Raw genomic sequence first — 27,994 nt, forward strand, 5'->3', positions numbered from 1 at the left:
TGTCTAGTCATTCAGTACTTACATAAACCACTTATTTTATTATAACACACTTAGAAGAGCAGAGCGCAGCAGCCCAATACACTGGGGAAAGGATAGTTCATTTTCATGATAACAGTATTACTAGAGATAAACATCAAGAGTTACTTAATAATCTAATAGAAAATCTGAGAATTAACAAGTCATAGTCTAAAGAGACACAGAAGTTTGATCATTCAAAATTCATATAATTTCCCCATGTATAGGAAAAAAGTGAACCGTCTAGACAAAGAACACGTATAACTTGGTTTGCTTTCAAACTCATGATTGCTTCCCTAAGAGAATTTAAGTCGAATGAAAAGTGCTGTAGAGCTGGAAAAGGATATTTTTTTCTCAGTGAAGGTAAGATCACCCTATAAGAAGGTGAGCTGAAACTCACCCTGAAATTTCCATACCCCAACCCCCCCACTGCCACTGCCAGCAAGGGAGAAAGCAGAGGCTATGATTTACAAGTAATTTCATATGTGCTATTCTGGAACTGGTATCCTCTGAGTCAATCCTTTCCAGTCCCCTCAGTGTCTTCCCTAAAATTGGAACCTGGCCACCACTTTAAATAATGAGTCTGCAGGCTAGTGTGACAGCTTGATTTCAGAAGTATACTTTCAAAAAACATTTAATAAGTATGCCCAATATAATTCTGCTTCCAGTGATTAAAATATATTTGTTCTGTAGAACCAAATAGAAAACCATAGGAAAACACTGTTTTCAGGCTGAAGAAATCATTTAATCCATTTTAAAGAAGTCTAACAGGTTCTCTTCTTGTAAGGATTAAAAAAATTTATATATAAAGAAATTAGCAGAGAGCCAGGCATGTAGCAACACAATACATTAGACCCTTCCGGCTGTTTTCCCTGGCTACGCAAAATTTTAAAGCAAGGAATGTGGGGGTGTCAACCAAATCTTTTGGTTGGAGGAACAAAATTTCTTTAAAGATTTTTAAATGTCAAGGCCTGCACTTCATTAGAACAGCACACTGTCATTGGGTGCTGGAAGTATTCCTGCTGTACGCAACTGGTTAGGATTCATTTGAATAGTTCTCATAAAATTTACATGCTTATCAAAACCCCCTTCATCCCCGACCAAAGGTAACGTACCCCATAGCTGCCCCAGGCTGGAAAATAATTTATTACTAATCTAATAAATTAGGTTACACACAGAATGCGCCATTCCAATGACAATGCAGATTATAGCAAGAGTTCGCCTCTAAGCGGACTGATAATAGGATTTTATATCTAAAATGTATCAGAGCTTTCGAAGATTAAAATACATAAATCTTCACCAGCCCAATCTCCTTGTCTGTACAGAAACAACCAGGTTGTGAGAGCATTTATCATGATGGACACACCAGGCCTCACAGGTGCTAGACAGGAACGATAAATGCTTGTTCCACATGATGTCTTCTGTTAACCTGAAGCCTTTGGTTTATTTCGTTTAGCAAACCATTCATCACTTTTATCTGCTGCCATTGCCTATGAAAACAGAAATGGAATATGTATTTATTCTAAGTCCATAAAACAAAACATGCAGTCCACTTCATACCTCACTGCACTGTCTGCAGCAAGAAATTCACAAGGAAAAAGTATTCCTTCAGTGTAGAGTATTACGTTTAATTTGACAGAGGATGCTGATGAGTAGTGAGCAACTGCGTGTGAATCCTCACTTTGCAGAGTAAAGGGCAGAGCCTGCAGCCAGGAAGTCTGGCTGGCCGACTGACTAGAGAGCAAGGACCGAGTACCCCAGGCTGTGGGGTCTTTGGTAGAACAGACAGTGCTGTCACTCTTAGCGTCCGGGCAGGCTCTCAAGAACCTTTAGTGCTCATGAGACTTAGTCTAAAAAGGAGACCAAATATGAAAAACTATCTTGGCGTTTTAGCTATCAAGCCTGCCTCCTCCCACACCATTCCACTGATGTTGGTTAGTTTTAAATTAAAAAGGAAGCCTTGTTAATAACAACATGTTTTGGTTCCACCAGAGACCTCTCATCCTATTATTCCATGAGGTTGAGACCAGGAAGCGGGGCTTGCAGAGGGGACTAGGCTTAGAACCTACATCTCTTAAAACTTCCTGTCCAATACAACCAAGCATATGCCAACTAGCTGTTTGGTAAGGAAATACATTCATTTACAAAAAGCAAGTACAGAAATACCTTTATTTATTTATTTTTTTTTTAGGAAGATTAGTCCCAAGCTAACATCTGCTGCCAATCCTCCTCTTTTTGCTGAGGAAGACTGGCCCTGAGCTAACATCCATGCCCAAATTCCTATACTTTGTATGTGGGATGCCTACAACAGCAAGATTAGCCCCGAGCTAACATCTGCTGCCAATCCTCCTCTTTGCTGAGGAAGACTGGCCCTGAGCTAAGATCTGTGCCCATCTTCCTCTACTTTATATGTAGGACGCCTACCACAGCATGGCTTGCCAAGCGGTGCCATGTCCGAACCCGGGATCCAAACCGGTGAACCCCAGGCCACCGAAGTGGAACGTGCGCACTTAACTGCTGTACCACCAGGCTGGCCCCAGAAATACCTTTAAAAATGCCAGTTTTCATTTTGAGCTAGGTATTATGCTGGGTTCGGGTGTGGCAGCAGAGACACAGTCTGAGGCTTTGAGGAGCATACAGAATAGCTGAGGATTCAGACAAGGAAACAACTATTTTGCATGAGGGAGTATGTATCTGTGTGTGTGTGTCTTGAAGCATTTGCTACAGTAGAATCACGAACAAAGTAATATCAAGACCAAAGGAAAGAGTAACTAACTGGGTGGAGAAACAGTGTAAAAACACTCATCTACCTTAACAGGAAGTCAAAAGGTGTTGTCTGCAACAGAGAAGGAAGAAACAGAAACCCATGTATTTTTTATTTAGAAAGAGTGAAGCTGAAGTGGCTTCCCTGAGCAGCAGGACTCAGAGATGGGGCAGGACATCACCACATTGCGTTTACATAAAATCTTAGTACTATTTGATTTTTTATTTTGATGAAAATGAAAAGTACTGAAAAAAAATCAAAGTTACGCAAAAAAAAACAAAAACCAAACCCACAAAGATGCAGAAGTTTCTGTCTTTCAGGGGCCATAAAAAGTGGGGAGAAATAACAAACTCTCCTGTGGAGAACTCAAAAAAGCTTCTGAGTTTTGAAGGATGAGTGGAATAAGAGAACAAACACCCCTCTGGTGGAGGCAGGAAGATCTATATCTTGGTCCATATAAACAGTTCACTGGGACTAGAACGGGGGTGAGTCAGGGAGGAGAGCTGCACAGAAGACCAGAGTAGGGAAGGGGCAGACATGTCACACGCTCTGTCAAAGAGTCTGGAACGTATCTTGGAGGCAATAGAGAGCTAGCAGGTTAACCAGCTTTAAAAGGACCGTGTGGACTTAGGCTCTAGAAAGCTGATGCTGACAGCGGGGACTGACTGGAAGGTGGGAGGATGCTTCTGCAGTGCTACAGGTGAGAATGAGGGCCTTTGCAAAAGGGAAGTAGATGACAAGGTTTCAGAGGGGGAACTCACAGCTCCTGGTGACTAACAGCTAATAGAATATAGGGGTGAGGAGAAACAATATTCAAAAATGAGTCTGTCTGTAAATCTATCGCTATTCTAAAATAAAATGCATATTAAATGTTAAAAAAAAAACTGGCTCTAAGGATTCTAGCTTAAACAGCTGGGATAACAGAAATACAGTGCTGTTCAGGGGAGGGAGCAGAGTACAGAGGAGGAAAAACGGTTGTGAAGCCTGAAAGGCCTCCCCGGTCAAGCCCTTGCCCTGCCACCTACTGAATGTCTAATGCTGGGTGACTTAATCTTTTTGAGCTTCAGTTTTCTCATGTGAAAAGAGAATGCTATCAATCTTGCACATTGTGGTAAGAATTAGAGAATATATATGAAGCACTTAAGAACGTGTCAATATAGGAGATGCTTAGTAAATAGTAACTTTTATCTTTATATTATTAAAAGAATGGATCTGAGGTAAGATAACTTATAGACATCCTGAGATTGAAATGTCCATGGTTTAGCCAGGTGAAGAGGTCTCACTGGCCACAACACTAGTCTGAACACAAAAAGCACTAAACATAAAAGAAAAAGTTGATAGACTGGACTTAAAAAAAAATTTCTGCTCTTCCAAAGACTCTATTAAAAAAAATAAAGAAGCAAGCCACAGACTGGGAAAAGTACTTGCATTTGCAGATATCCAACAAATGACTCACATCCAGGACTCCAACAAATCAACCAAAAAAAAGATAAATAATCAAATTTTTAAAAAATGGATTTGAATGGGCCTTGAGAAATAAGCAAGTATTCAAATGAGAAGAGATGTTCCAGGAGAATAAAATAATGTAAGCAAAGACACATAGAGTGAAAATAAATTCATATTCAAGAGATTAGAGAATAGATTAGAATGGTTAAATATCTAGGGTTGAAATTACATGGTGCCTGAGATTTGCCTGAGAATTCTCCAGCATAAAAGAAAGTGGAGTGGGAAGTAATGATGAAAAATTATGGCACAGAGTTGATTGGTGTCAGTCACATAGGAATTTGTTGTACTCTCCTGTGTATATCTGAAATTTTTATTTTTTTAAATTTAAAAAAAGTTTTAAATTATTTTTTTAGGAAGATTAGCCCTGAGCTAACTTCTGCCAATCCTCCTCTTTTTGCTGAGGAAGACTGGCCCTGAGCTAACATCCGTGCCCATCTTCCTCTATTTTATATGTGGGATGCCTGCCACAGCATGGCTTCATAAGCAGTGTGTAGGTCCACACCTGGGATCCAAACCAGTGAACCCTGGGCCACCAAAGTGGAGTCCGTGAACTTTACTGCCACACCACTGGGCCAGCCCCATATATCTGAAATTTCTAATCATGAAGTATTAAAAATAAAATCTATTATGGAAAGAAATGGACAAAAGACTTGAACATAGAATTCACAAAGGAAGATATACAAATGGCCAATAAGCATATGAAAAGGTACTCAACATTGTTAGTCATCAGGGAAATGCAAAATTAAACCATAATGAGAAACCATTTTATATGTACTAGAACAGCTAAAACAAAACCCCAAAGAAACACAAATGTTGGTGAGGATGTAGAGAAGCTGGATCTCTCATAAACATACATGGCTAACAGGAGTGTAAAATGGTTCAATCACTTTGGACAACTGTTTGGCTGTTTCTTATAAAGTCAAGACAATTCCACTCCTAGGCAGTTACCCAAGAGAAACGAAACATGTTTATAAGAAGATTTACACAAGAATGTTCATAGCAGTTTTCTTTATAAAAGATAAAAATCTGGAAATAATTCAAATATCCACTATTGGAAGAATGCATAAGCAAATTATTATATTCATAAAATTGAATACCACTCAGCAGTAAAAAAAGAATAAACTCTGATATGTGTAATTACATGGAGGAATCTCAGAAATGTTGAGTGAAAGAAGCAGGCACAGAAGAATACCTTCTGAATGATTACATTTATATGAAGTCCAAGGACAGACAAAACTAATGTGTCAGAAATCAGAATAGTAGTTGCCTAAAAGGTGGGAGTGGGAACTAACTGGAAATGGACATGAGAGAACTTTCTACAACGATGAAAATGCTCTTTATTCTGAGTAGTGATTGTATGAATATATATAACTGTCAAAACTCACCAAATTTAATACTAAGTTTCTGTACATTTAAATTCAATGTGTATTTTACCTCAGTAACAACAAAACATACTTATTTGGAGCTTAGGGAGGAGTAGCAACTAGAAATTAGCAAGTCAGAGAACGGATGATGGTGAAGCTCAAAGCAGAGGTAACCTGAGCAGTAGCTAACTTCTACTTAGAGAAGAGACAGAATGCAGAACAAGGAGGAGAGGCAGCCAAAGTGGGACCATGGGTAAGATCACTGTGGGATCAGACACAGAAAGAGATGCCTGTGACGGAGAAGACGCTGACAGAGAAATAGGAAGATGGCACAATCTCTACCACCAAAGGAGAAGAGAGCTCGAAAGAGGAGGAAGCTGGTGAGTGAGATGTAGAGTGAGAAGGAAACAGTCTAGCAAAATCGCCAACTGAGAGGCTACCTGAGATTCTATTTTTCTTTATGGTAAAATTTATAAACGCTATATTTTCTACACATTTCCTGCTTTAATTAACATTGAGTGTTCATTATTACGTCAGCAGTTTGCCAAGCTCTATAAAATATACCAAAAATTCAAATTAAAAAAAAAACTACAAAAAATTTTTTTAAAATATATAATGATCCTATGAAGTGAATAATCTTATTTTCTTAAATTTTTAGATATGAAAACTGAAGTTTAGAGACTTTAAGTAATGGAACCAGGATAGACTGATTCTTTCCTTTAATCATCAACAGAGTATTCACCAAGTACCTACCACACACCAGGTATGTGCTAGAAGCTGGGGGACAACAATGAACAATTGCTTGGATGCTGAAGGACCAAGTTTGATGAGAATAGAAAAAGTAACTGCTGGATTTGGCAGATGGAGGTCACTGATGACATCAACACAAGCATTTCACTGAGTGACAGGAGCCAGTGCAGAATAGACTGAAGTGTGAATGGGAGGTAAGAAGTAGAAACAGTGTGTAGGCAGATTTTTAAAAGAAATCTAGAGAAGGGATATGGGGTAAATAGAAGATTTTTAAAAGATAGGAGACACTGGAGCTTGTTTGTATGCTGAGAACAATTCACTAGAAAGGAAGAGAATGGTGCTGTAGAATGGAAAAGAGATGACGAAAAGAGCTAAGGACGTGGGAAGGGATGGTATGCGGGCATTTCCATTCACTGAGCAGAACAGGGATGTATACAGCAGGAGTGGTTCCCCAAGGCAGCCTGAGGTAGTGGGAAGGCACATATGCTGCACCCAGGTAAGAGTCATACGGAAGACACAAGAGGCAATGAAGACACAAGTCCTTGGCTTACAAGTCACCTTGACAGCACAAGAACATCGTTCTAATAGTAAGAACTGGACCCTTCTCCATACACACTTAATGCAATCCCCCTTGGGCCCATGGTGATATAAATTTAGAAAGGAGACTCACATCATTCAACAATTTGCTTCCCTCTGGATCCATCTTAGAAAGTTCTCGAAATGCTTCATCCCCCACAAAGCAAATTTCATGTCCATCCTACACCAATAAAGAAAAAAGAAGTTTGGCAAAAAGACACCTCAGAAGGGACCTGTGGTTGCAGCCTGTCCCGTTCCTGAGTAATACTTACAGGGTCAGCCAGGATGACCACTTGAACCGTGGCTTTCCCTGGGGTATCCAGACTCACCAGGGGAGTCAGGATCTTTTGGTTCTCCCTTTTCATCAAGTCTTCTAAGTCCGGTAACTTGAGGAAAACAAAAAGGCAGAGTAAGCACTCTGACACCGTAGTCCCCTCCCCATCAGCCCTAGAGGAGTATTAGATCAGCCAGAAAGAACCCAGGCACCACTTGTTTGATTTTATTATCTCGGCTGCTCTTGAGACAACCGTTGAACTTGATACCAGCACCATAATCAGAATGAACCTAAACAAGGGAAGGCCAAAGTTCTCAGCTGGTTGCACTAGCCAGACACAGCTTAACCCGAAGATCTGGTACCAAACAGTACCTCTTTTTGGGGGCAAGAAAAGGCAATTCTTCCAAAAGCTGCTGCATGATCAACTGCACCCTGGATGGCCTGGAGCTCCAGCTTACACTGAAAAGAAATAAGGCAGGGAAGATGATATTCGGTAAACAAATTCAAACAGTACTACAGGAGTAAAGTAAAAACCAAGTCTCCCTCCCACTCTCACCTCAGAGGCGACCAGTCAGCAGTTTCCTGTGGATCCTTCCAGAAACACAGCACGCATTGATCTTTTTTCCCCACACAAATGGTAGCATAGTTTACACATTATTCTATCCCTTGTTTTTCTCTAATTAATGTTACCGTATCAGCAGATAAAGACTTGCCTCATTCTTTCTGATAGCTCCATGGTAATCCATTCTACAGAGGAACCATAAACTACTGAACTACTCCTCTAACCCACAGGACGTTTAGGTTATTTCTTATATTTTGTTACTACAAACACTGCTGCAACAGACAACCTTGTACCCACTTCTCTGTGCACATGTATGATAAGTAGGAGCAGATCTGCTGGGTTAAAGTGCAAGGACTAAATTATGCTCAAATGCTATGTTACTTTTTTAAAAAAAATGATGAAATTATTATCATTACAGCATTAAATCTTGTCTACATCTCTTCTCACTCAGCAATTCCACTTCTGAAAGGATATAACACCAAATATAAACGAAGGTAATATCTGAGTGGTGAGGTTGTCAGCATTTTTTATTTTCTTCTTTCTGTTTATCTGTATAAATATTGAATTGCTGTGAACAAACTATGGAAATAACCTTCATATTCATCTCATTTTTAAGCCAAACTCAAAGTAACAGATTATTTCTCTCCAAGATCACTCACCTGGTTATCAGCATAGCCCAGCAAAGCCTTTTGTTTCTCTTCATCTTTTTCATAAATTTTCATTCCCAGTAGATTAGACCAGTAGTTCAAGGACTTCTGAAGATCAGACACTGCCAGAGTTACTTTTAATACAGGATCTTTAGGATAATAAAACAGCAGGAATAGACAAGTCAACGCAATGGAATAGAACAGAAAGACCAAAACAGGCTCAAGTATATATAAGAATTTAGTTTATAATAAGAAAGAGATTTTTAAGTCAGTACGAAAGGGCACACCTTTAAACTCAATGGCAAAACATATTGCTGATGGGTTGGTTAAAGGATTAAGTTTATAGAATGAAACTATGAAAATACTATAAACAGGTGATCATTTACACAATTTTGGGGTGAAGAAAGATTTTTTAAAAATCTGACACTGAAGGGGCCAGCCCGGTGGCGCAGCGGTTAAGTGCGCACTTTCCGCTTCTCAGAGGCCTGGGGTTTGCTGGTTCGGATCCCGGGTGCAGACATGGCACCGCTTGGCAAGCCATGCTGTGGCAGGCATCCCACGTATAAAGTAGAGGAAGATGGGCACGGATGTTAGCTCAGGGCCAATATTCCTCAGCAAAAAAGAGGAGGATTGGCAGTAGTTAGCTCAGGGCTAATCTTCCTCAAAGAAAAGAAAAAAAAAATCTGACACTGAAGATAGAAAAACTATGAAGGAAAAAATTTGCTAAGTTAATTACATGAAATGAAAAACTGTTAGAAAACAAACACCAAAAAAAAGAATTACAGGGGCTGGCCCCGTGGCTGAGTGGTTGAGTTCGCGCGCTCCGCTACAGGCGGCCCAGTGTTTCGTTGGTTCGGATCCTGGGCGCGGACATGGCACTGCTCGTCAGGCCACGCTGGGGCAGCGTCCCACATGCCACAGCTAGAAGGACCCACAACGAAGAATATACAACTATGTACCGGAGGGCTTTGGGGAGAAAAAGGAAAAAATAAAAAAAAATAAAAAAAAAATAAAAAAAAAAGAATTACAATCAAAATTAAAGGGTAAACAACAAAGGAGGAAAGATTTTTTGCAACATACATGACAAAAAATCCTAATATTTAAATCACTTTCAACCATCAATAGGAAAAAGATAAACATCCTAGAAAAATAGGCAAAAGGCACAAAGCAGTGATTCACAAAAGATGGAATTGGAATGGTCGATGAACACAGGAAAAAATACGCACACTCACAAATAATCAAAGAAATTAGAATTCAAATAAAACATTTTGCTATCTAATTGGCAAATAATTTAAAACATCTGCAGTGTTAACTGATAGTACAGTGTGAAAAATCACTATCACATTAATATTGGTAGAGTGTAAATTAGTACATTTCTGGGCAACAATCTGACAGAATGTATCAAAAACCTAAAAAACGCACGCTGCTATTGAAAGAGCAATCCCATTTTCAGTAATTAAAGGAGTAATTGTGGATATATGAAGGGCTTTCGTCACAAAGGCATTCATCACAGTGTCTCTCATAACGACGAAACACCAGAGGCAACACATATCTCCAACAGGAGAGAATTGTTTATCTTCCTACAATGTAATACGATGGAATCCCTACAAAGGAATCTAAAAGAAAAATGTATGTTTAATTCTATATTTATTTCTTTTGATAAAGAATTGGAAAGATATACTCTAAAATATTAACAGTGGTTATTTCTGGATATATACATACTGTTTTCTTCTTCTTTTTTATTTGCTTATCTGTTTGTCTAGGAAAAAAATCTCTTCTTCTGGGCTGGCCTGGTGGTGTAGTACTTATGTTCGTACGCTCCACTTCGGTGGCCCAGGGCTCACTGTTTCAGATCCCGAGTGCACCGCTCATTAAGCCATACCCACACAGAAGAATCAGGACTTACAACTAGGATATACAACTGTGTACTGGGGCTTTGGGGGGAAAAAACAAAAAAGAGGAAGATTGGCAACAGATGTTAGCTCAAGGCCAATCTTCCTCACCGAAAAGCATACTTAAAAAAAAAAAGATTCTCTTTAAAAAAACACTCTTTTTAGTAAAAAGGAAAAAGTTATATTAAAACACTTAACGTTATTGGAAACTTCATATTGTAAAGTGACTTTCTGAAAAGCTGTTCCAAATCCCAATCTGACTGACAAATTCAATACATTTTCTTCAGTTTACTAGTCCCGTTTGCCAGAAGAGCAATACCATGACTAAGGCAAAGTGTTTCTCGCAGGTGACTCTGCCTGGCAGACTGTTTTTGTTTATCCTATTCACCGATAAATCAACAAATTCCAGATGACTCGGACCCTGAAGGGATGCACGGGTAGGAATGGTGACAAGTGGCTGAAACTACCCAGAAGTGAGTGATTCAAAAGAAGGATGGACACCAGCTGGACTGATAGATGTGACTCTACTACCAATCGGAAAGGAATGCCCCAAACGTATTATCATGTCAAAGGACAAAAACATCTTAGGACTGTGGGGCTCTCCATTATTTTATGCACGGAAACATCATTAAGACTAGGGAAAAAATGTACTGTGCAAATAGCGGCAGGAGCTAAGTTTTAAAGTTAGCCTATAAAGCAATGGTCACCTATCAATAAAAATAATCATAAAAATCCCTTAAGTCACCAGAGAAGTACAGAAATACCATCTCTCAGTAAGTCCCAAAGCGCCAGGAACCAATCACTGTTTCTTTTGCTGAGCTCCAGATGAAAAGCAAGCAGCATTCATACAATCAAACTCAGTGTGAGGGGCATTTGGGACTTGAGGCAGACCAGGGGAGGAAAAGGAATGCATGTCTTCCATCTCAGGTTCACTTAGGGGCATGTGTTCACTGAGCAAAATGGCACGCAGAATTGCCCTTGCTCTTCACCAGTATTTGTTCTTTCCTTTTGCTTTTCTTTGGCAGAGCAGGTAGCAGAATTTGCAGGAATTAAATACGTGCATGATGAGGGTCCCTCTGCAGTAAACAAAACATGTCATGCGAAGTTTCTTTCTGCTCCTACGGCAGTCAGTGTGGTGGGCTCCTCACTTGCATTCCACCTCGCTCCCCGAGTACCAGCGTTAAAGTGTGGGAAACTGACTTCAGCTGGAGGGAAATGACTAACTGGTCTAAGAATAATCCTATTTCTCCTGCCAGTGATTGGTTCAGAAGCAGGCTGTGAATCAAATCTGACCAGGAAGTTTACTGTAAGATTCTAGGAAAGTTTTGCTCTGCTCTTAAAAAAGAGCAACAGGAAGTCAGTCTCTCCCTCTCCTGCCAGAAGACAGTATAGAGGCATGTAGCCCCAACTGCTACTGGCAGCCATCCTACAGCCTACAACCTCTAGGAGGAATAGACCCCTGCGAACAAGAGAATGGAGAGAGAGAGAAAATTCGGGTCCTTGATGCCACTGCTGAGCTGCTGAATCAACTAACCCTGACATCTTTCCTACCTACAGAACGCCTGCTCTGTGAGCTAAAAAGATTTTTATTGTTCAAGCTAGTCTAAGTTGGGTTTTCTGTTACTCGCAAGTGAAAGTATCTTAAACAGATACATTACTGGTAGGACGGAACCAGTCTAGATCCTCTATGGTTATGCACTCAAGTTCTAATATGACAATATAATTTCTCAGAGAACACTGGCACGGGAAAGATATGTCAAGTCAATATAGAAAGACTCTCCAGGAGAAAGAAACCTAGCTCTCTCTCTCCTCTTCCATCAAAGATGCCTTTACACAGAGGGCTCTTATTAGCCCTGGTATAATTACCTGACTGAGGTGGACTGCGATTCTGCAAATAGAACTTATATCCTCCTGGGGCCTCAGTTTCAAAAACACCTTCTGCAACTTCACTGAGTGGCCACTCCAGCTTCCTGGCATTGCTGACAGCCTGGCTAGAAGCGAGTGTGATACCCTATGACAAACAACAAGATCACTCAAGTGTATAATCACAACAGACCTTTTAAAGAACAATATAATGAAGCAAAACCCCATTGCCTTTGTGTCAAATCACTGAAGATTTCATTGACATTCAAAATTTTCTTCTAGTTATTTAGAAGCAGGTTTTGGGTATTTTTCTCCTACGAAGATTCCAACTTCGTGAATTGTAGGACAAAAATTCAAACGCCAGAGAAGTTTGATCCATTTAATACCAAACATAATCTCTCCTAATTTTATTTTATTTATTTATTTTTTTTTTATTTTTCTTTTTTGAGGAAGACTAGCCCTGAGCTAACATCTGTCAATCCTCCTCTTTTTTGCTGAGGAAGACTGGCTCTGAGCTAACATCCGGGCCCATCTTCCTCTACTTTATATGTGGGACGCCTGCCACAGCATGGCCTGCCGAGCAGTGCCATGTCTGCACCCGGGATCCGAATCGGTGAACCCCGGACTGCCAAAGCAGAACATGCACACTTAACCGCTGCGCCACTGGGCCAGCCCCTCTCCTAATTTTAAAGATCTAGTCAGAGAAATATTGATCTTAACTTTGGCTCCCCAGCTACCTATTTAAGATGTTTTGGGGCCAGCCCCAGTGGCCTAGTGGTTAAGTTCAGTGCTATCTGCTTCGGTGGCCCAAGTTCGGTTCCTGGGTGCCAACCTACACCACTCTGTTAGCAGCCCTGCAGTGCTAGCAGCCAAAATAATAAAAAATAGAGCAAGATTGGCATGGATGTTAGCTCAGGGCAAATCTTCCTCAGCCAAAAAAAAGAAGAAGAAAAAGAAGTTTTGTATTTTTGCTTTTTAAACAAAAAAATTTAAACCAACTATCAATGCGGTCTTTCTTTAAATTTAATCAAAATATCCAAAAATGTTCACTTATGCCTTCTGATAAGGCCAGCCTCATTGCTAGCCGGGATTATCGTAAGAGCCTCTTTCCGCCTCCAGTCTTGTCAATCCATCATCCACACTGCAGCCAGAATAAACTTTCCAAAACACATCCTACAGTCTCTTCTCAAGACAGCAACCCCATGTTGTTTTCCCTCTGCTTAAAAACCTCCAGGGCTCTTCACTTCACTCAGAGATGGCTTATAATGGCCTAAAAGGCCCAACACAATCTGGCCCCATGCCATTTCTGATGGCATCTCTTCCCACTTTCCCCTCGCTCTATTCCAGCCGACTGCCCCGCTTGCACTTTCTTGAACATGCCAGGTGCTGTCTGAGGGCTTTGGCACAGGCTAGTCTCTTTACCTGGAAAACTCTTCCCCAAGACATCCACACAGCTAATCCCTTATCTCCTTCAAGCCTTTGCTCAAATACCACCTCCTCACTGTCACCTACCAACCTCAACACCCTACTTCAAATTAAAACTAGTCATCTGCTCCATACTCCCAACCCCCCGTACTCTGCTCTATTCTTTCCCTAGAACAATGATCACCTTTAAAATAACATATTATATGACTGATTTATTTATTCTATTTATTGTCTGTCAGGTCCTGGACCCCCTCCCACCAGGCATAGATTTTTGTCTGTTTTGTTCACTGGTGATTCCGGGGTTCCAGGAACAGTGCCTGGCACACAGTAGGCGCTCAGTAAATACTTATTGCATGAGAAATACTGTAATAAATGATTTAATACATAAGTCATTTCACATATTTGTTAACATATATGTAAACTAAATTTCTAAAAGTGAAACTCCAAGGTCAAAGGGTAAACGCATTAATTACTTTGATAATGCCAAACTGAGGGTGTACCAACTTACACACTTATTAGTAATGTATGAAAGTGCCAGTATTCCAAATCCTTCCTAAAACAGTGTGTTATCACTTTGATTTCTGCCAATCTGATAGGTGACAAACGGCAGCTTGGAAGCTGAATATCTTTTTCAATGTTTAAGAGACATTTCTAATTTCTTTTCTGTGAACTGTCTGTTGATAGTTTCACCTTTTTAAAAAATTAAGTTGTTCATCCTCTTCTTTTTAATGTGTAGGAGTTGTTTATGGATATGGGAGCTCCACTTAACCTGTTTTTCTTTTTGTTCCACAAACCAAATAGCACAGAAGGTACCTTTCATCAGGGACACTTTACTACCCAAGTCTCTCGGGAAGACCCACAGTGGAGCAGCCACGCTGTTCTCCTCCACTCTCATGACCTCTAGCACCTGCAGTCCCACTAACCGACATTTGACTTGAGCTGGTTAAATGTTGTGGCACCAAGATGATTTTGCTCGTCTTTCTCTCCCTGATTTAAATTTGAAGAGTAAAGAAAAGAAAGGTAGGAAGAAACACAAAGAAACTCTCAAATATACTCAATCACCAAATCCTATCAACTCTACCTCCTAAACATCTCTCAGATCCATCCCCTTCTCTCCATCTCCCACTCCTACCATGTTAGTTAAGGAGCTGCTAGTCACTCACTGTATTGTCCTTCCAGCTAGTTCCCTCACTTCCAGTCTTGCTCACTTCCAACCCCAGCTCTAGCCAGGTGGATTCTTGCACATCACAAATACTATGTCATTTCCTTGCTTAAAAATGGCTTCACTCTGCTCGTGGAATGAAGTCTAAACTGTCCTAATATGATGTGGCCCCAGCTTACTTCTTCAGCCTCAGCTCTACCCCCTCCCTTCTTCACACACGAAGCTCCAACCAGACTGCTCTACTCCCAGGTCTCCGAGTACCATGGTCTGTCTCACCTCCAGGCCTGTGCACATGCTGAGGATGCTCATCTCACCCTCCCACTCCAACCCCACTCACCTGGCTCAGATGTCACTTTCAGGAATCTTTCCCCCAATTCTCACCTCTCTGACAACAGGCTAGGAATTCCTCCTATGTAGTCCCACACTCCCCTGTTCTTATCCCAATCTTATCACTTTGTTGTCTCTTTACTTGTTCCCCCAACCAGACAGGAACCTCCTTAGGCCAGGGAACGTGTTTCACTTTCTATTGTATCCCCCAGGACTTAATGAGGTACACGTTATATAGTAAGTGACAATAAATATCTATTAAACGAATAAATTAGTTACAGACATGAAGAGTGAGAAAGAGAAAACCAAATATACTAATACGTTAAATGTGAAGAATCCTTTCCATTTACAAAACACTTTTATACATATTTGATCCTCATAAAAATTTCCATCTCAATATCATTATTATTTTAACATGAGTTAACAGGAACAGTGAGATCGAATGGCCAAAACAACATCTGGCACGAGGTAGGTTTGCTCAGTAGATTCTGAGTGAAAATTAGTTACTCCTATCTTGCTATGCATTTGGGCCCAGTGACATTATATCTAGCACACAGTAAGTGCTCAATAAGTGGTAGATATTATTACCACATAACTTGAATCTTTGAATGAATGAATGAATGCAGTGTTTGCAATGCCTTCTTCTCTCTCTCCTTAAAACCTCCTCAGGTTTTTCTCTAAGATTGGCTATAAATGCCCAATCCAATCCTAACAGTCCACTAGAGAAAAAAAATTTCTCTGAATGGTGATCAGGACCGGACCAGACCAATGACCGTGGCCCTTCTACCTCTCTAGGTTCAGTCTTCCCCTTGAGGAATCTTGTCTCCTTCAAAGTTGTCTCTAAGTCTTGAGCGTGATTCCTAAATACTGGGAAAGCACATTTCATCCGGAAGCCAGCTCTGAGACAGAATTTTTTTTTTAAACAGAAAACATCATGAAACTAATCACTAAAGTGCATCACTTCTGCAGTCATGACACCTAAAGTTGCATCAGTCATCTCCATAAACGGTACAGCCATAAATCTGATAGAACCAAATATTTACCAAGAAGTCATTGCCAAGCTTGTAGTCTCCGATGCCATAATTGTAAGTCAGTTCTGCAACAAAATGATCATCCTCAGGTCCAAATCCCACCATTGTTTTACTCCATTTGCCATCATAAGGCCTAGAAAAATGAAAGTAAATGAACTCAGTGACCACAGACAAAATCTGCCTCAGCCCTCCCCCAAAGAACTACTGGGACAGAGAGATGGGCAGTCCCTTCCAGTCCTCTAAGTACCCATAAGGATGAGATGACCTCAGCTGGTGCTAAGAGCAACTGTGGACAGTGCTTGTGGGTCCCATCACCAAAGGCTCCAAAGACCGTCCATTTGCCACTTCCTTGAAGGAAAGATTCATTTACGCTTTCTTTAAATAGGTGACAGAATCCTATAAAGACAGTTTTCCAACCTGACTTTAATTTATTCTTTTGTATAACCATCAATGAGCATGCTACTCCCATCAGGCCTTGGAATTTTCCTGCTTGCTGTGGCTACTAAGCTTAAGAGACACTCATAAGATATTGCTTCATCCAGAGCACATACTTATTTGTGCTCCTGAAGTTGCCTAATTTATTGCCTCCTTAATTTCTTCCACTGTCTTATAGTCACTTTTGAGAAACTGCCTTCTGTTCTCCAGGGGTATTCAGAGCCTAAAGAAGATTTTAAGAATCAAGTGTCATACCCATTACAGGTAGCTTTGCAGCCTTCTTCAAATTCCTCATGCCGCAGAATCTGGTAAGGGAATTAGAATAACTTGTAAGGTTTTACGAGTACTGCACACACAGCATATTTAACGTAAATTAACATGTCAAAACACTGATATTATCATCTGTGCGCTTTACTGGTAAATCGAACAAAAGATAGTTATCTTTCTATCTTTCTCAGGCTTGAAGTAGTGGAAGTAAGGAAGAACAACTGGATACCAAGGGTCAGGCATCAAGCAAAGTTGTGAAATCTATTTAGACTGGGAAGCAACGCTATGCAGGAAAAAAAAATGTGGCCTTCAGCATTGCAGAAGTCTGATTTAAAATTGTGGCTGTCACCTAGTAGTTGTGTAACTCTGAGGACACCGCTTAGGATCTGAGTCTCCTAATATGCTGTGAAAATAGATAATTTATTAAAGCAGTTGACATGGAATCTAGTACACAGTAGGCTCTCAATGTGCTAGTTTCTATTTTCCCTTTTGATTCCCACTGCTACTGCTCCAGTTCAAGCTCGCATCACTTCTCTCATGGACTATTGCAAATCATCTTTATTGATCGCCTTCCTTAAAACCACCATAAAATTATGTCCCTAAAGCACAGCTCTGATCAAAACACTGCCCTGTTCTAAAACGTAAGAGATCTCTCTACTTACTGTGGCATAAAATCCAAATTCCTTTGCATGGTATTCAAGGTACTATCAGAAGCAGTCCCACCCTATTGGTCCTGATATCCCATCCCCTCAACTTCAGCTAAGTAACCTAAGCTAAAGGCATATAAAACTAGTGGTGCTTCTCAAACACACCTATTCAGTTTTTCTAGTACCCTCCCACCCCAATCGTGGTCTGTGGAAATCCTACCTATCTTTAGAGGTCAACTCAAACACAAGGTCTCCACGGATTACCTCCTGACGACCCAGGTTAGAGTTAAATCTCTCCCTCTGTGGTAATTTTATAGTAATAGTAGCTAATGCTTACATAATACATACGATGTGCCAAATGCTACACATATAATAATGCGTTTAATCTTCACAACAAACCTTCAGTCAGTGAGGAAACACATTAAGGGAGAGCTTTGTGGTTTTCTATCACTTTCAAATTTCTCTTTCCATTACTGCTAGCTATGTACAAATCCAATTTCCACTCCCACATCATCTCAGGCCAGGAGCTTTTATGGAAGACAGATATCAGGGTCGTTTTCATCCTCATCACAAAAGTTCAACACAGTACCACAGAACTGTTGACGAAAATAATCCATAACCAATCTATAAACGAAAATTTGGGTGAGTTTATTCTGAGCTTAAATCTGAGGATTATAACCCGGGAGAGTCTTTCCACAAATGAACAGAGCACTCCAAAGAAGTGGGGGTATACAGGGTGGTTATATACCCTCAAAGAGTATGTTTCACATATGATTGAAATGTCCCTTTTACAATAGGCTGCTCTGTCAGCACAGCAATTGATGGAAATGGCAGATAGGTCTGCTCTCTCAGTGAATGCCGCGGGGTGGCAGGTGTGTTGCCTCGGGCTGGGCGGTCACAGATGAGTGCTGCAATTGGTTCCCAGCCTAAAGAAAGATGCTTAATCTTTAAGGAGATGCCAACGTTGGGAGGGGGAGAGAAGTTGCACCTTTATCTCAAGGGCCTTTACTCTTGCCATAGGGAATCTCTAAAGCAGATATACAATGTATGCTCAACGGCCTCGGTCAGGCCCTTTTGGAAAGACAAGGTCAGGCGGAATTAGGTTTACACAAAATGGCTTCCTCATATACTCTAATATATCCTATTACTTGCCATTTTTATTTGTCAAAACACAGACGATATTTTTCAAAAGCCTGATGAATTCAGCTAACTCCCTTTGCACTCCACGTCTTCTGCACTGTTGCACCTCTAAAGCCCTTGCTTATCAGGAGACCTCCAACGGCTTCCACCTGCACCTGCCACCCAGGTGACCCCTGCAGAATCACAGCTGCTCAAGGCTGGAGAAATGCCGCTTCTGGGCATCGGAGAGGAGAAAGGGTTCTCTCTTCACACTTAGATCTGGACTGTTGAGAGGATAGTCAGAGCATTCATCCAGAGAGATCCAAAAAATTATCCAAGAGCCCATTCAAACCAGCCCTGAGAAAAGCAGAACTCTTAATATGCTGAGTACCGAAACCGAAAAGCTCCAAACCAGAAGCGACTGAGTTACTGATCATTGGAAGAGTATTATATAACCTTTTGTTTGTTTACTGTCTTTCCCACTAGACTGAAAGCTCCACAGGGCAGGAGCTCAATATTTGTGAGTGAACTTAAATGAAAGAACGTGTGTGGGCATATAGTCTGTGACTACTAAGGGTGAACCCCCCCTTTCAAAGGCCGTCTAACCCAGCCAGCGACTCGCAACACTTCCTAAAGCTGAAAACCCAACAGGGCTAACGGGGAGCCCAAGGGCTAAGGTCAGACTCCCGGGTTCTGGCTGAGATTCACGACACACCCATTTCTGCCCTCCCTCGGCCAGGTGTGGCTCAGCGGCCCGTGCCAACCTCGCGGGCCAGCCCCTCTCGGCCCCGTCTGCACCTTCATTCCCAGGACATCACGATAGAAACGCGCCGTCTGGAAGCGGTTTCCCACTTTGAACACGAAGTGCAGAGCCCGCCGAGTCGCCATGACCATCAGCACCACACACCCGTGACACGGTACAGCGCCACACCGCCCACAGATGACGCATGGGGCCGGTGACGTCATTGGTCGCCGCCGGCGCGCTTTCTTGACGTAGCCCACTGCGCCGGGAAAGATGGCGACGCTGGTGAAGGGCCTGGGGCAGGCCACGCGACCGTTGTTACCGGTGGTTCAGAGTTGGGACCGTGACGCTCGGCGCTGGGTGCGGGCACTGCGGCGGAGCCCCGTGAAAGTGGTGTTTCCATCGGGAGAGGTGGTGGAACGGAAGCCCAGTCCTGGGAAGCAGCCCCGGAAAGGGGTGTTTGAGGCCGGTCGCCACGAGCAGCGACTGAAGCAGCCGCTTCCTGTGCCCCCATCCCAGACGCCCAGCACCTGGGAAGAGTCCGGGCTTCGCTATGACAAGGCTTTACCAGGGGACAAAAGGCTGAGGTGATGTGTTCGTGAGGCTTGTCGAGTATCCCCGTTTCTCTTCCCGCCCCACAGCGGGACCTTAACCTCTTTCTTCCTCTTGGAGGACTGCTTCCAGGACAACCCGCTGGTTTTTATTGCGCACGGAGAGTCCGGGTGTTTTCCTTGGAATTCGTTTGTTTCTGTCTCTCTGAGCTTCTTCATGTATGTTATAACTAGGTGTGTCTCCGTAACAAGGTTGTTGGTAATTATCCATCTTTTTGTTTCTATCCACAGCAGTGTAATGACAGTCGTTAAGTCCAGGCCATTTCGGGAAAAGCAAGGGAAGATCTTGCTGGAAGGTCGCAGATTGATTGCAGACGCTCTCAAGGCTGGTGCTGTGCCAAAAGTTTTCTTCTTTAGCCGTCTGGACTACATAAAGGAGCTGCCCACTGATAAGCTGAAAGGTGTCAGCCTCATTAAGGTGAAATTTGAGGACATCAAGGATTGGTCTGATCTAGTAACACCACAAGGAATAATGGGTCAGTGGTTATACAGTATGTCACTAGAAGTAAAGACCTAGGATTATTTGTCCATACTTGTCTGAGGGCACCAACTTTTTATTTTTTTTTTTGGTTTTTCTCCCCAAACCCTCCTAGTACATAGTTGTATATTTTAGTTGTGGGTCCTTCTAGTTGTGTCATGTGGGATGCGGCCTCCACATGGCCTGATGAGTGGTGCCATGTCCCTGCCCAGTATTCGAACCAGCGAAATCCTGGCTGCCAAAGCAGAGCACGCGAACCTAAGCACTCGGCCATGGGGCCGGCCCCAACAAATTTTATTTAAACCGAATTCAAAATACTATTGCCTAGTCTTTTCTTAAGACACAAAAAAATATATTTCTCAAATCTGTGCATCCTATAGTATTTTCAGTGGGAAGTGAAGTCAGTTTTTTGTCATCATTTGTATTGTGACTCTTTGTAATCTCTAGGGATAGACACTGTTCCTCAAACCTTACATTTTTTAGGTCACTTCTTCAGCCTTCAATGTCCAACTAAAAATTAAGAAAATGTTTACCAAAAGATTTAGCCCTCTATTTCCACAAAACCTCCGCTGGGCTGGTAATACCTGTCTGTCATTGACCCCCTTCTTCTAGAAACAGATCTGAGCAGTAAGCTGCAATTTATTGCCTTGTTTAACCCATTGAACAAGAAACTTTGTCTTCATTTGACTGAATCTAAATTACGATTCTAATAGACTGTGGTGTCTGTTAGCACTTAATCTTCTTTCTAAATATGGAAAAACTAAATTCTTTACACTTTTTTGACATTGGAGTTATAGTTAAGATCTGAGCATTGACTGGTAGTAAGTATAGAGGTTTCTCTTGGATAGCAGGGGACAGTTGGGGCAGGGGGAGTGATCTTCAAGATTCTAACGTTTGGGGCCGGCCCTGTGGCCAAGTGGTTGAATTCGCACGCTCTGCTTCGGCGGCCCAGGGTTTCTCGGGTTTGGATCCTGGGTGCGGACATGGCACCGCTCATCAGGCTATGCTAGGGCAGTGTCCCGCATGCCACAACTAGAAGGACCCACAACTAGAAATACACAGCTGTGTACCAGGGGGCTTTGGGGAGAAAAAGGAAACATAAAATCTTGGAGAAAAAAAAAAAGATTCTAATGTTTAGCCAGAGCCTCTCATACTAGTTGTGCATGTGTATTCCCTGTAGTGGGCTCACGGTGCAGCTATTAGTTGGGAGAGGAAATTCTGGGGATCATCTCTTATGTCTGTAACCCAGCAAATCACAGGGATCTGTGCCTCTGTGCTCAGAATTCTCCCCTAGGTGGGGACTTAGACTACTAAAGTCCTCCACACACTCTAAGTTGCTGTGATCTCTTTAGCTACACCTCTCTAATCATTACTCCATGCTACAGTGAAAGTATTGCTCGTTTTTACCGTGCTTGCCACTTTGGGCGTGTAGCCAACCCATCCTGGACTTCTTTAGCCCCCTTCGTCATTATAACTGCTTTCATCATTTAATGGCTTTTAAGTATATGTATTATTTAGCTTATCGTTATCATGTTTTGTTTCAGATCTGAGAGGGTGGGGTAAAAGCAGAAATAGATAAGATCTAGCAGTACCTGTCAGACTTCAGGCACATCTCCAAAATCCAGTAATTTAGTGGAGCCTCCAGAAGTAGAGTGTTCTTATCATCACAGCTGTTCAAGTAGAAATTAAAGGACTTCTAAGGCCCCCTGCTCCAATGAATGGTCTTGTGGCTCTGTGACTCTTAAGTGCAGGATCTTTTTACAGCTTACAGTTGCCTGATATCGTTCCATTGCCTTCATTCATGGGTTAGGTACAGGTATTTATGTGTTCTTGGTGTGAATAAACTAGAATAGCCTGTGAGCAGCACAGTTTGGCAGTATCTGTTAACATTAAGAGTGCCACATGCCATTTATCCACACGCCATAAAAATTCGTTTATCCATTTTTCCTAGGGAAGTGTGTGGACATATGCACAAAGAGTCATACAGGAATGTTCATTGCAGGGTTGTTTATAATAGGGAAAAACTGAAAATAATCTAAATGTCAGTCAGTTGGGGAAGAGCTAAATAAATGTGGTACATTTGTGTTACGAAATAACATGCAGCTGTTAAAAGAATAAGTAGCTGTGAATGTATTGACATGGTAAGTTCTCTAAGACATGTTATAGAGTTAAATTAGTTACAGAATGATACATAGAGTATGATTTTTTTTTATATATAAAAGAAAAAAGCACATATATATGGGTAGATGTTCATATATGTGGGTAGATGCATGAACAAGTTGTGAAAGAATACATTCCAAGATTGAAAACAGTTATGGGGGGTGTGTGTCAGTGGTAGGACTTTATGTTTGAATTTTTTCAGTCAGAATGTATTCATATGTTATTTAGGTAATTAAGAATATAGACAGAATAATAAATAAGTGAAAAGTCCAATTATTCCCCATGCCCACATCAGACAAGGGAACCACCTGTTTTGTTTCCTCAGGGATTTTTGCCAAACCTGACCATGTTAAGATGACATACCCAGAGACTCAGCTTCGCCATTCACTACCCTTATTGTTGATTTGTGACAATCTCCGTGACCCTGGGAACCTGGGGACGATTCTGAGATCTGCTGCTGGGGCAGGCTGCAGCAAAGTATTACTCACCAAGGGTAAGAGCACCTGTTACTGGGTGGATGGAGTGGCCATTTGTAAGTGAGCTGGCCCAGTGGGCAGACATGCATGGATCTGAATCTTGTATCTGCCCTTACTGAGTTAGATGTCTGTGAGCAATATTCTGAGTGTCAGTTTCCTCATCTGTAAAGTGGGCGGAACAGAATCTACCTAGTAGGGTTGTTTTAAGGATTAAGTGAGATGAGGCACATAAAGTACTTAGCACTGTGCCTGGCATACAGTAAGTAATTCAGCAAATATTAATTAGCTTTTAAAATTATTTTGACACCTGCTAGGTTATTAAAGAAACAATTTAAAATCAATCAGAGAAAGAAATAGATGCCTGTTTTAACACTTGGTTTCAAATCCTTTATTTAATGGTCTTGAGTTCCCAAATTGTTGGGATTATGAGACCTTTGTAAATCTTGACGTTCTGAATCCTGTGAAAGGAATGCTATCTGTTAAGAGTGTGATTATGAAATCATGATGTTTCCCTTAGCTTCAGAATGGGTCACACACCCCCATACAAATTAGCTTCGTTACATTTCCATCTCCTCTCATCAGAAATGGGGATTAGTAGGTTTGGTTCTAAACAGACTCCTCTAACAGTTGGGACATGCCTAAAATGCCTATTACAGCTTGAGGGGAGGGTGGGAGGGAAAGGATCATTCATCAGAAGCGCTCAAGTTGCTATTCCGTGTAAACTAATAGTGGCACGCATTGCTGAGACTTGCCTAAATTGCTCCTGCCACTTCTTCCAGTCATGCTTTGTTGGAGTGTATTTCTCTGCTGGTGTGAGAGCTAGGTGCTGGGGTTCCATCATACATACCCCATTTACCCACCTCATTGTTGAGAGTTCTGAGAGCAGGTGTGGTTTTGGAAATGTAGCTATAGAATCCAAGCACTGTGGTTCCCACACTGATGCTGGTGACTGCTGCATAAGAGGGAGGGAAAGAGTAGGGAACACTAGGTGTGGTGCCCACTATCCAGGACATGAGGATGAGGGGAGAAGGCTCATCCTGTCCCTTACTCCCCACCAGGTAGACAGCTCCTGTCATGAGTCTGGGCCCCTTTTCTGTCCCTCCCTTGCCCCCACCCTCTTGGCATATAGGCTGTCTCCCATCTCTCCTTCCCTGCAGTGATTGGGAAAACCCATGGTTGGGGATATGTGTGGGCAATGTTACATGCTCCATGTCTAATTTTTCTTTTTAAATTTGGTTTGCCTACTTAATTTATCCTAAATTTGACAGATTAATTTTTTAAATAACTTGTAATGAGGAGACTCATGCTAACAAGTCAAGGGAGAGTGGTAGATATGTGGTGCGCTGGTCCTGGGAAACGCGAGGTGTCTGCCAGTGTATAGAAGTGGTTGGGCTTAGCATGTGACTGTACGTAAAAGAATAATTCTTTTAGCCTTCTTACTACAGCATGAGAGAAGGTGTGTGTGTGAACAACAAGGCTGTTGCCTTGCTTCTCCCTGGATTGCTGTAAGTGCCTCTGGTCTCATTTCCCCATCTCGGGCCTAGTCTTCCCTGCTTCAATCCAGATTTAACATTGAAGACAAATGGGTATTTTTAAAACATAAACCAGATTCTGTCACTACTTTGCTAAAAATCCTTCAATGGCATTATATTGTCTTCTGGATAAAATCCGAAACAACTCAGCCTGGCATACCCAGCCTCCTGGAAAATTGGTCCTTGCCTGCCTCCCATCTCCTCTCCCACCACACCCCCACCCATTAATGGGCCTGATCCACCTCCCTGGACTGTGGTACTCTTCTCCCTGCTGTAACTTTGTCCTCTGTCTGGGCCTTTCTCTGACAAGACCCTCTGGTCCTTCAAGATCCAACTCAGCATCATGTTCTCTAGGATGTTTTTCCTGGTGGCCCTGTTTTGTACAAGGGTTTCTATTACCCTGTTCACGCTTCTTTTACATCAGTTATTACTGATATTGTAGTCCCCTGTTTAAATATCATCCCGACACCATTGCCCACTGTACCTCAAGCTCCTTGAGGTTGGGGACTTTTAATGCTCTGTGCATCTCCCGTACAGTGTCTGGCACCTGTGGATGGTAAATGTTGAAAAGATGGATAAAATCTGTTGCAGCACCAGCAGGAATTAATCCTACAGTCCCTTTGCTGGACATTGCCATAGGTGGGATGGCAGAAGTCCCAGCTATCAAGAAGGCTACAGTAGGACATTTTTTGCTTTATTGCCTGATCCAGAATTAATCTGATTTACTCTACAGTCCCTTTGTCTGGGAAGGTTTGTAATCTTAATTGGATCCTGTCTTTTATTTTCTAGGGTGTGTGGATGCCTGGGAGCCCAAAGTGCTGCGCGCAGGTATGGGTGCGCATTTCCAGGTGCCCATCATCAACAATCTGGACTGGGAAACAGTACCCAACTACCTGCCCACCGATACCCGGGTCTACGTGGCTGACAACTGTGGTCTTTATGCCCAGGCCCAGACATCTAATAAAGCCAGTGACCATGGCTGGGTATGTGACCGACAGCTCTCGAAGCTTCACAAGTATGAGGAAGAGGTGGATCTAGAAACTGGAGCCAGTAAAGGCTGGCTCCCTGAACTTGAGGTCCAGAGTTATGACTTGGACTGGACAGAGGCACCAGCAGCTGTGGTGATAGGTGGGGAGACCCACGGTGTGAGCCTGGAGTCCCTGCAATTGGCCGAGAACACTGGGGGCAAGAGGCTGGTGATTCCCGTCGTGCCTGGTGTGGACAGCCTAAACTCAGCCATGGCTGCAAGCATCCTGCTCTTTGAAGGGAAAAGACAACTGCGGGTAAGGGCGGAACACTGGAGCAGGGACAGGAGTTCCCACTGAGAGGGGACTGGCAGGCAGTCCTCGGTTTGAGGTTGTCTCCAACTCCTCCTACATTGTTAAGAGGCTGGCAGAGTTGGTAACTGGCTTCCCGGGCCATATTCAGGAGGCAGGAGGTAGGCATGATGCTGTTATATGGTTATTGAAAAAATAAGAATTGCCATGAATTTCTGCTTATCTTAAAAAATAACAAAGGTCAAAATTCTTCCTGTGATCTCCCGTCTGCCCACTGATATTTAAATTTATTTGTATCTGTATATTTTCTGTGACAACATAAATAGATGATCCACATGGCTCTCTCCATATGTTTTTTTAAAAATTGTCCACCAAGGAGCATTTTTGTGTCTAGAAAGTTTATGAAGGCATCATCTTGGGCAGGGAGGACCATTTCCTCCACCAGCTGGTGGGTGTCTTGCAGTCACTAAGCACTGGGTATAGGCCTGGCCCCGTCACTCACTTCTCTTCATTGGTCAGTGGAAAATAAACTCCTGTGAAGTAGAGACCAGCAGATGACACTGAAGTTTTATTTCAGTGTGGTCAGTGGGGCTCAACGGCTCTCTTTTCCTCCTTGGCCTAGTGATGAAGACATTGCTGAGAGAGAAGACTCGGGAAGCTACGCGCCGCAGCTGGCGGCACTCAGTAGCCAGCTGTTCTTTCAGCTTGGCTGTCAGTCTCTGCAGTGGTTCATTCAGGCCTTGGCTTAGAGAGCCTCTGTTTATGTATAGCATGATTTTTCCCCCTATTTCTGCTGAAACAGCTGGTAGAAGCAGCATAACTCATAGGTGGTGTTATTTATACCTTCTTAGCGCCTCTGCAGATACCTTTTTGAGGACTCTTTGTTCAGAAAAGGAGGAAACAGTTTTAAAATCTGCAGCTTAATTGTGCATCCGTCAGGAAAGCTGTACTCTTTTCACTAACTTCCTGCCGTAAGTCCTGCTTTAAATAACACTTTTGGTTAAATGTAATGACTCAGTTACTTATTTACATCATTCACCTCTCCTGCATAGCGGAACAGAGCTGCTTAGGAAGATGCCAGTGTTTCTGGAGCTGTGTCAACAGAGGGCTCCTGGGAGGGCAGAGAGGCTGAAGGTGAGATCTTCAGGCCCTTAGGCCCACAACGCTGCAGCAAGACCCTGCTGTTCTCTCAAACCCCCAGGGAACCAGGGCAGGCTGGATCCTTACTCACCAGGTGACAGCCGGGATATAGCGAGGGACATGAGGACAAATGCAGATGATAATTACTGTAAGTCACTATGGGAAGGGGGCAGGTGAGACTGGAGTAAGGGACTTATTTCAAGCATTTTGTAACCACAGAGAATTTGGTTGGAGTTGAGGACAGTGACACACCAGCAGTGTAGTTTTTCCACATCCCTTCTGTACAGCAGCTCCTGGAATGGTTGGATTCCTTGCGAGCCTTTCAGCTGCTCATTCCAGGGAGATCCAGTGAGTTGCCAGCATGCCCAAGAGAAACCATGGCTCTCCTTCCTTCCCCCTCGGCTTCCCCAGCTCCCTAGTAAAACTTTTTCTCGAGGGAAGCAAAAGATGGAGCATGACTCCTGCCCCAAGAGGCAGGATTGCTTTGACGAGCTCGAGGGGATAGGTTTTTGCAGGAACAGTCTCTGGTGGGCTATGCTCTCCTAGGCTGACCGGCCAGAACCACTGCTCTGGTGCCCCACTCTGGTCTGCACAAACGTCCCAGGCAAGCAGCCCACAGATTGTTCTTGAGACCCTCTTCCTACCGTCAGCTTTTAGAAAGTAGAAGAGCCTTTATACTGTGCTAAGCCCACAAAGGCTGGGGCCAGCTTCACAGAGCCATAATGCCTGTCACACCAGCCAGCTAAATCTGGGAGGCAGCCCAGAGAACTGTACCACTTGAGTCTATTGACATTCAGTCTCTCTCAACACCTTGGAAAAGTGCTAAAGAAACAAGTTACTAAAAGGAAGCTCGTGTCTTTCCAGCATGAAACCAGTCTCCTGCAATTTTTGTCCCTGGGTTATTGTTCCTGCTGATTTTTGTTACAAAATAAAGATCAATGAAAGAATAACA

The 27,994-nt window shown here is 42.5% G+C and overlaps 2 protein-coding genes across 5 annotated transcripts; one reads left to right on the forward strand and one right to left on the reverse strand.

Moving 5' to 3' along the window:
- Positions 1-10: 10 nt before the first annotated feature.
- GLOD4 (glyoxalase domain containing 4) lies at positions 11-19,588 on the reverse strand. The gene is made up of 9 exons (XM_014826919.3): positions 19,425-19,588; positions 16,849-16,898; positions 16,171-16,291; positions 12,217-12,361; positions 8,471-8,607; positions 7,622-7,708; positions 7,248-7,361; positions 7,070-7,156; positions 11-1,505 (listed from the first exon to the last, which is right to left on the reverse strand). The coding sequence occupies exons 1-9, from the start codon at positions 19,518-19,520 to the stop codon at positions 1,440-1,442; spliced, it is 903 nt and encodes a 300-aa protein (XP_014682405.2). The 5' UTR covers positions 19,521-19,588; the 3' UTR covers positions 11-1,439.
- Positions 19,558-27,993, forward strand: MRM3 (mitochondrial rRNA methyltransferase 3). Of its 4 annotated transcripts, none has more exons than XM_014826918.3 (4): positions 19,558-19,955; positions 20,211-20,455; positions 22,943-23,110; positions 25,415-27,983. In XM_014826918.3, the coding sequence occupies exons 1-4, from the start codon at positions 19,642-19,644 to the stop codon at positions 25,948-25,950; spliced, it is 1,263 nt and encodes a 420-aa protein (XP_014682404.1). In that variant the 5' UTR covers positions 19,558-19,641; the 3' UTR covers positions 25,951-27,983. The 4 variants fall into 4 exon arrangements, with proteins under 4 accessions (XP_014682404.1, XP_044601386.1, XP_070338721.1 ...); XM_044745451.2 differs by having other exon boundaries at positions 19,608-19,955; positions 20,214-20,455; positions 25,415-27,993; XM_070482620.1 differs by having other exon boundaries at positions 19,641-19,955; positions 20,211-20,397.
- Position 27,994: the final 1 nt, after the last annotated feature.

This window comes from Equus asinus, chromosome 13 (assembly GCF_041296235.1).
Source record: "Equus asinus isolate D_3611 breed Donkey chromosome 13, EquAss-T2T_v2, whole genome shotgun sequence".
Lineage (NCBI taxonomy): Eukaryota > Metazoa > Chordata > Mammalia > Perissodactyla > Equidae > Equus > Equus asinus.

Coding starts and splice junctions, on each gene's coding strand:
- MRM3 (XM_014826918.3), top strand. CDS start 19,642: ATGGCGACGCTGGTGAAGGGCCTGGGGCAGGCCACGCGACCGTTGTTA. Junction 19,956..20,210: donor CCAGGGGACAAAAGGCTGAG/GTGATGTGTTCG, acceptor TTCTATCCACAG/CAGTGTAATGACAGTCGTTA. Junction 23,111..25,414: donor CAAAGTATTACTCACCAAGG/GTAAGAGCACCT, acceptor TTTATTTTCTAG/GGTGTGTGGATGCCTGGGAG.
- GLOD4 (XM_014826919.3), bottom strand. CDS start 19,520: ATGGTCATGGCGACTCGGCGGGCTCTGCACTTCGTGTTCAAAGTGGGA. Junction 16,899..19,424: donor GTGATGTCCTGGGAATGAAG/GTGCAGACGGGG, acceptor TTCCCTTACCAG/ATTCTGCGGCATGAGGAATT. Junction 12,362..16,170: donor AGCTTGGCAATGACTTCTTG/GTAAATATTTGG, acceptor TGTTTGTCATAG/GGTATCACACTCGCTTCTAG.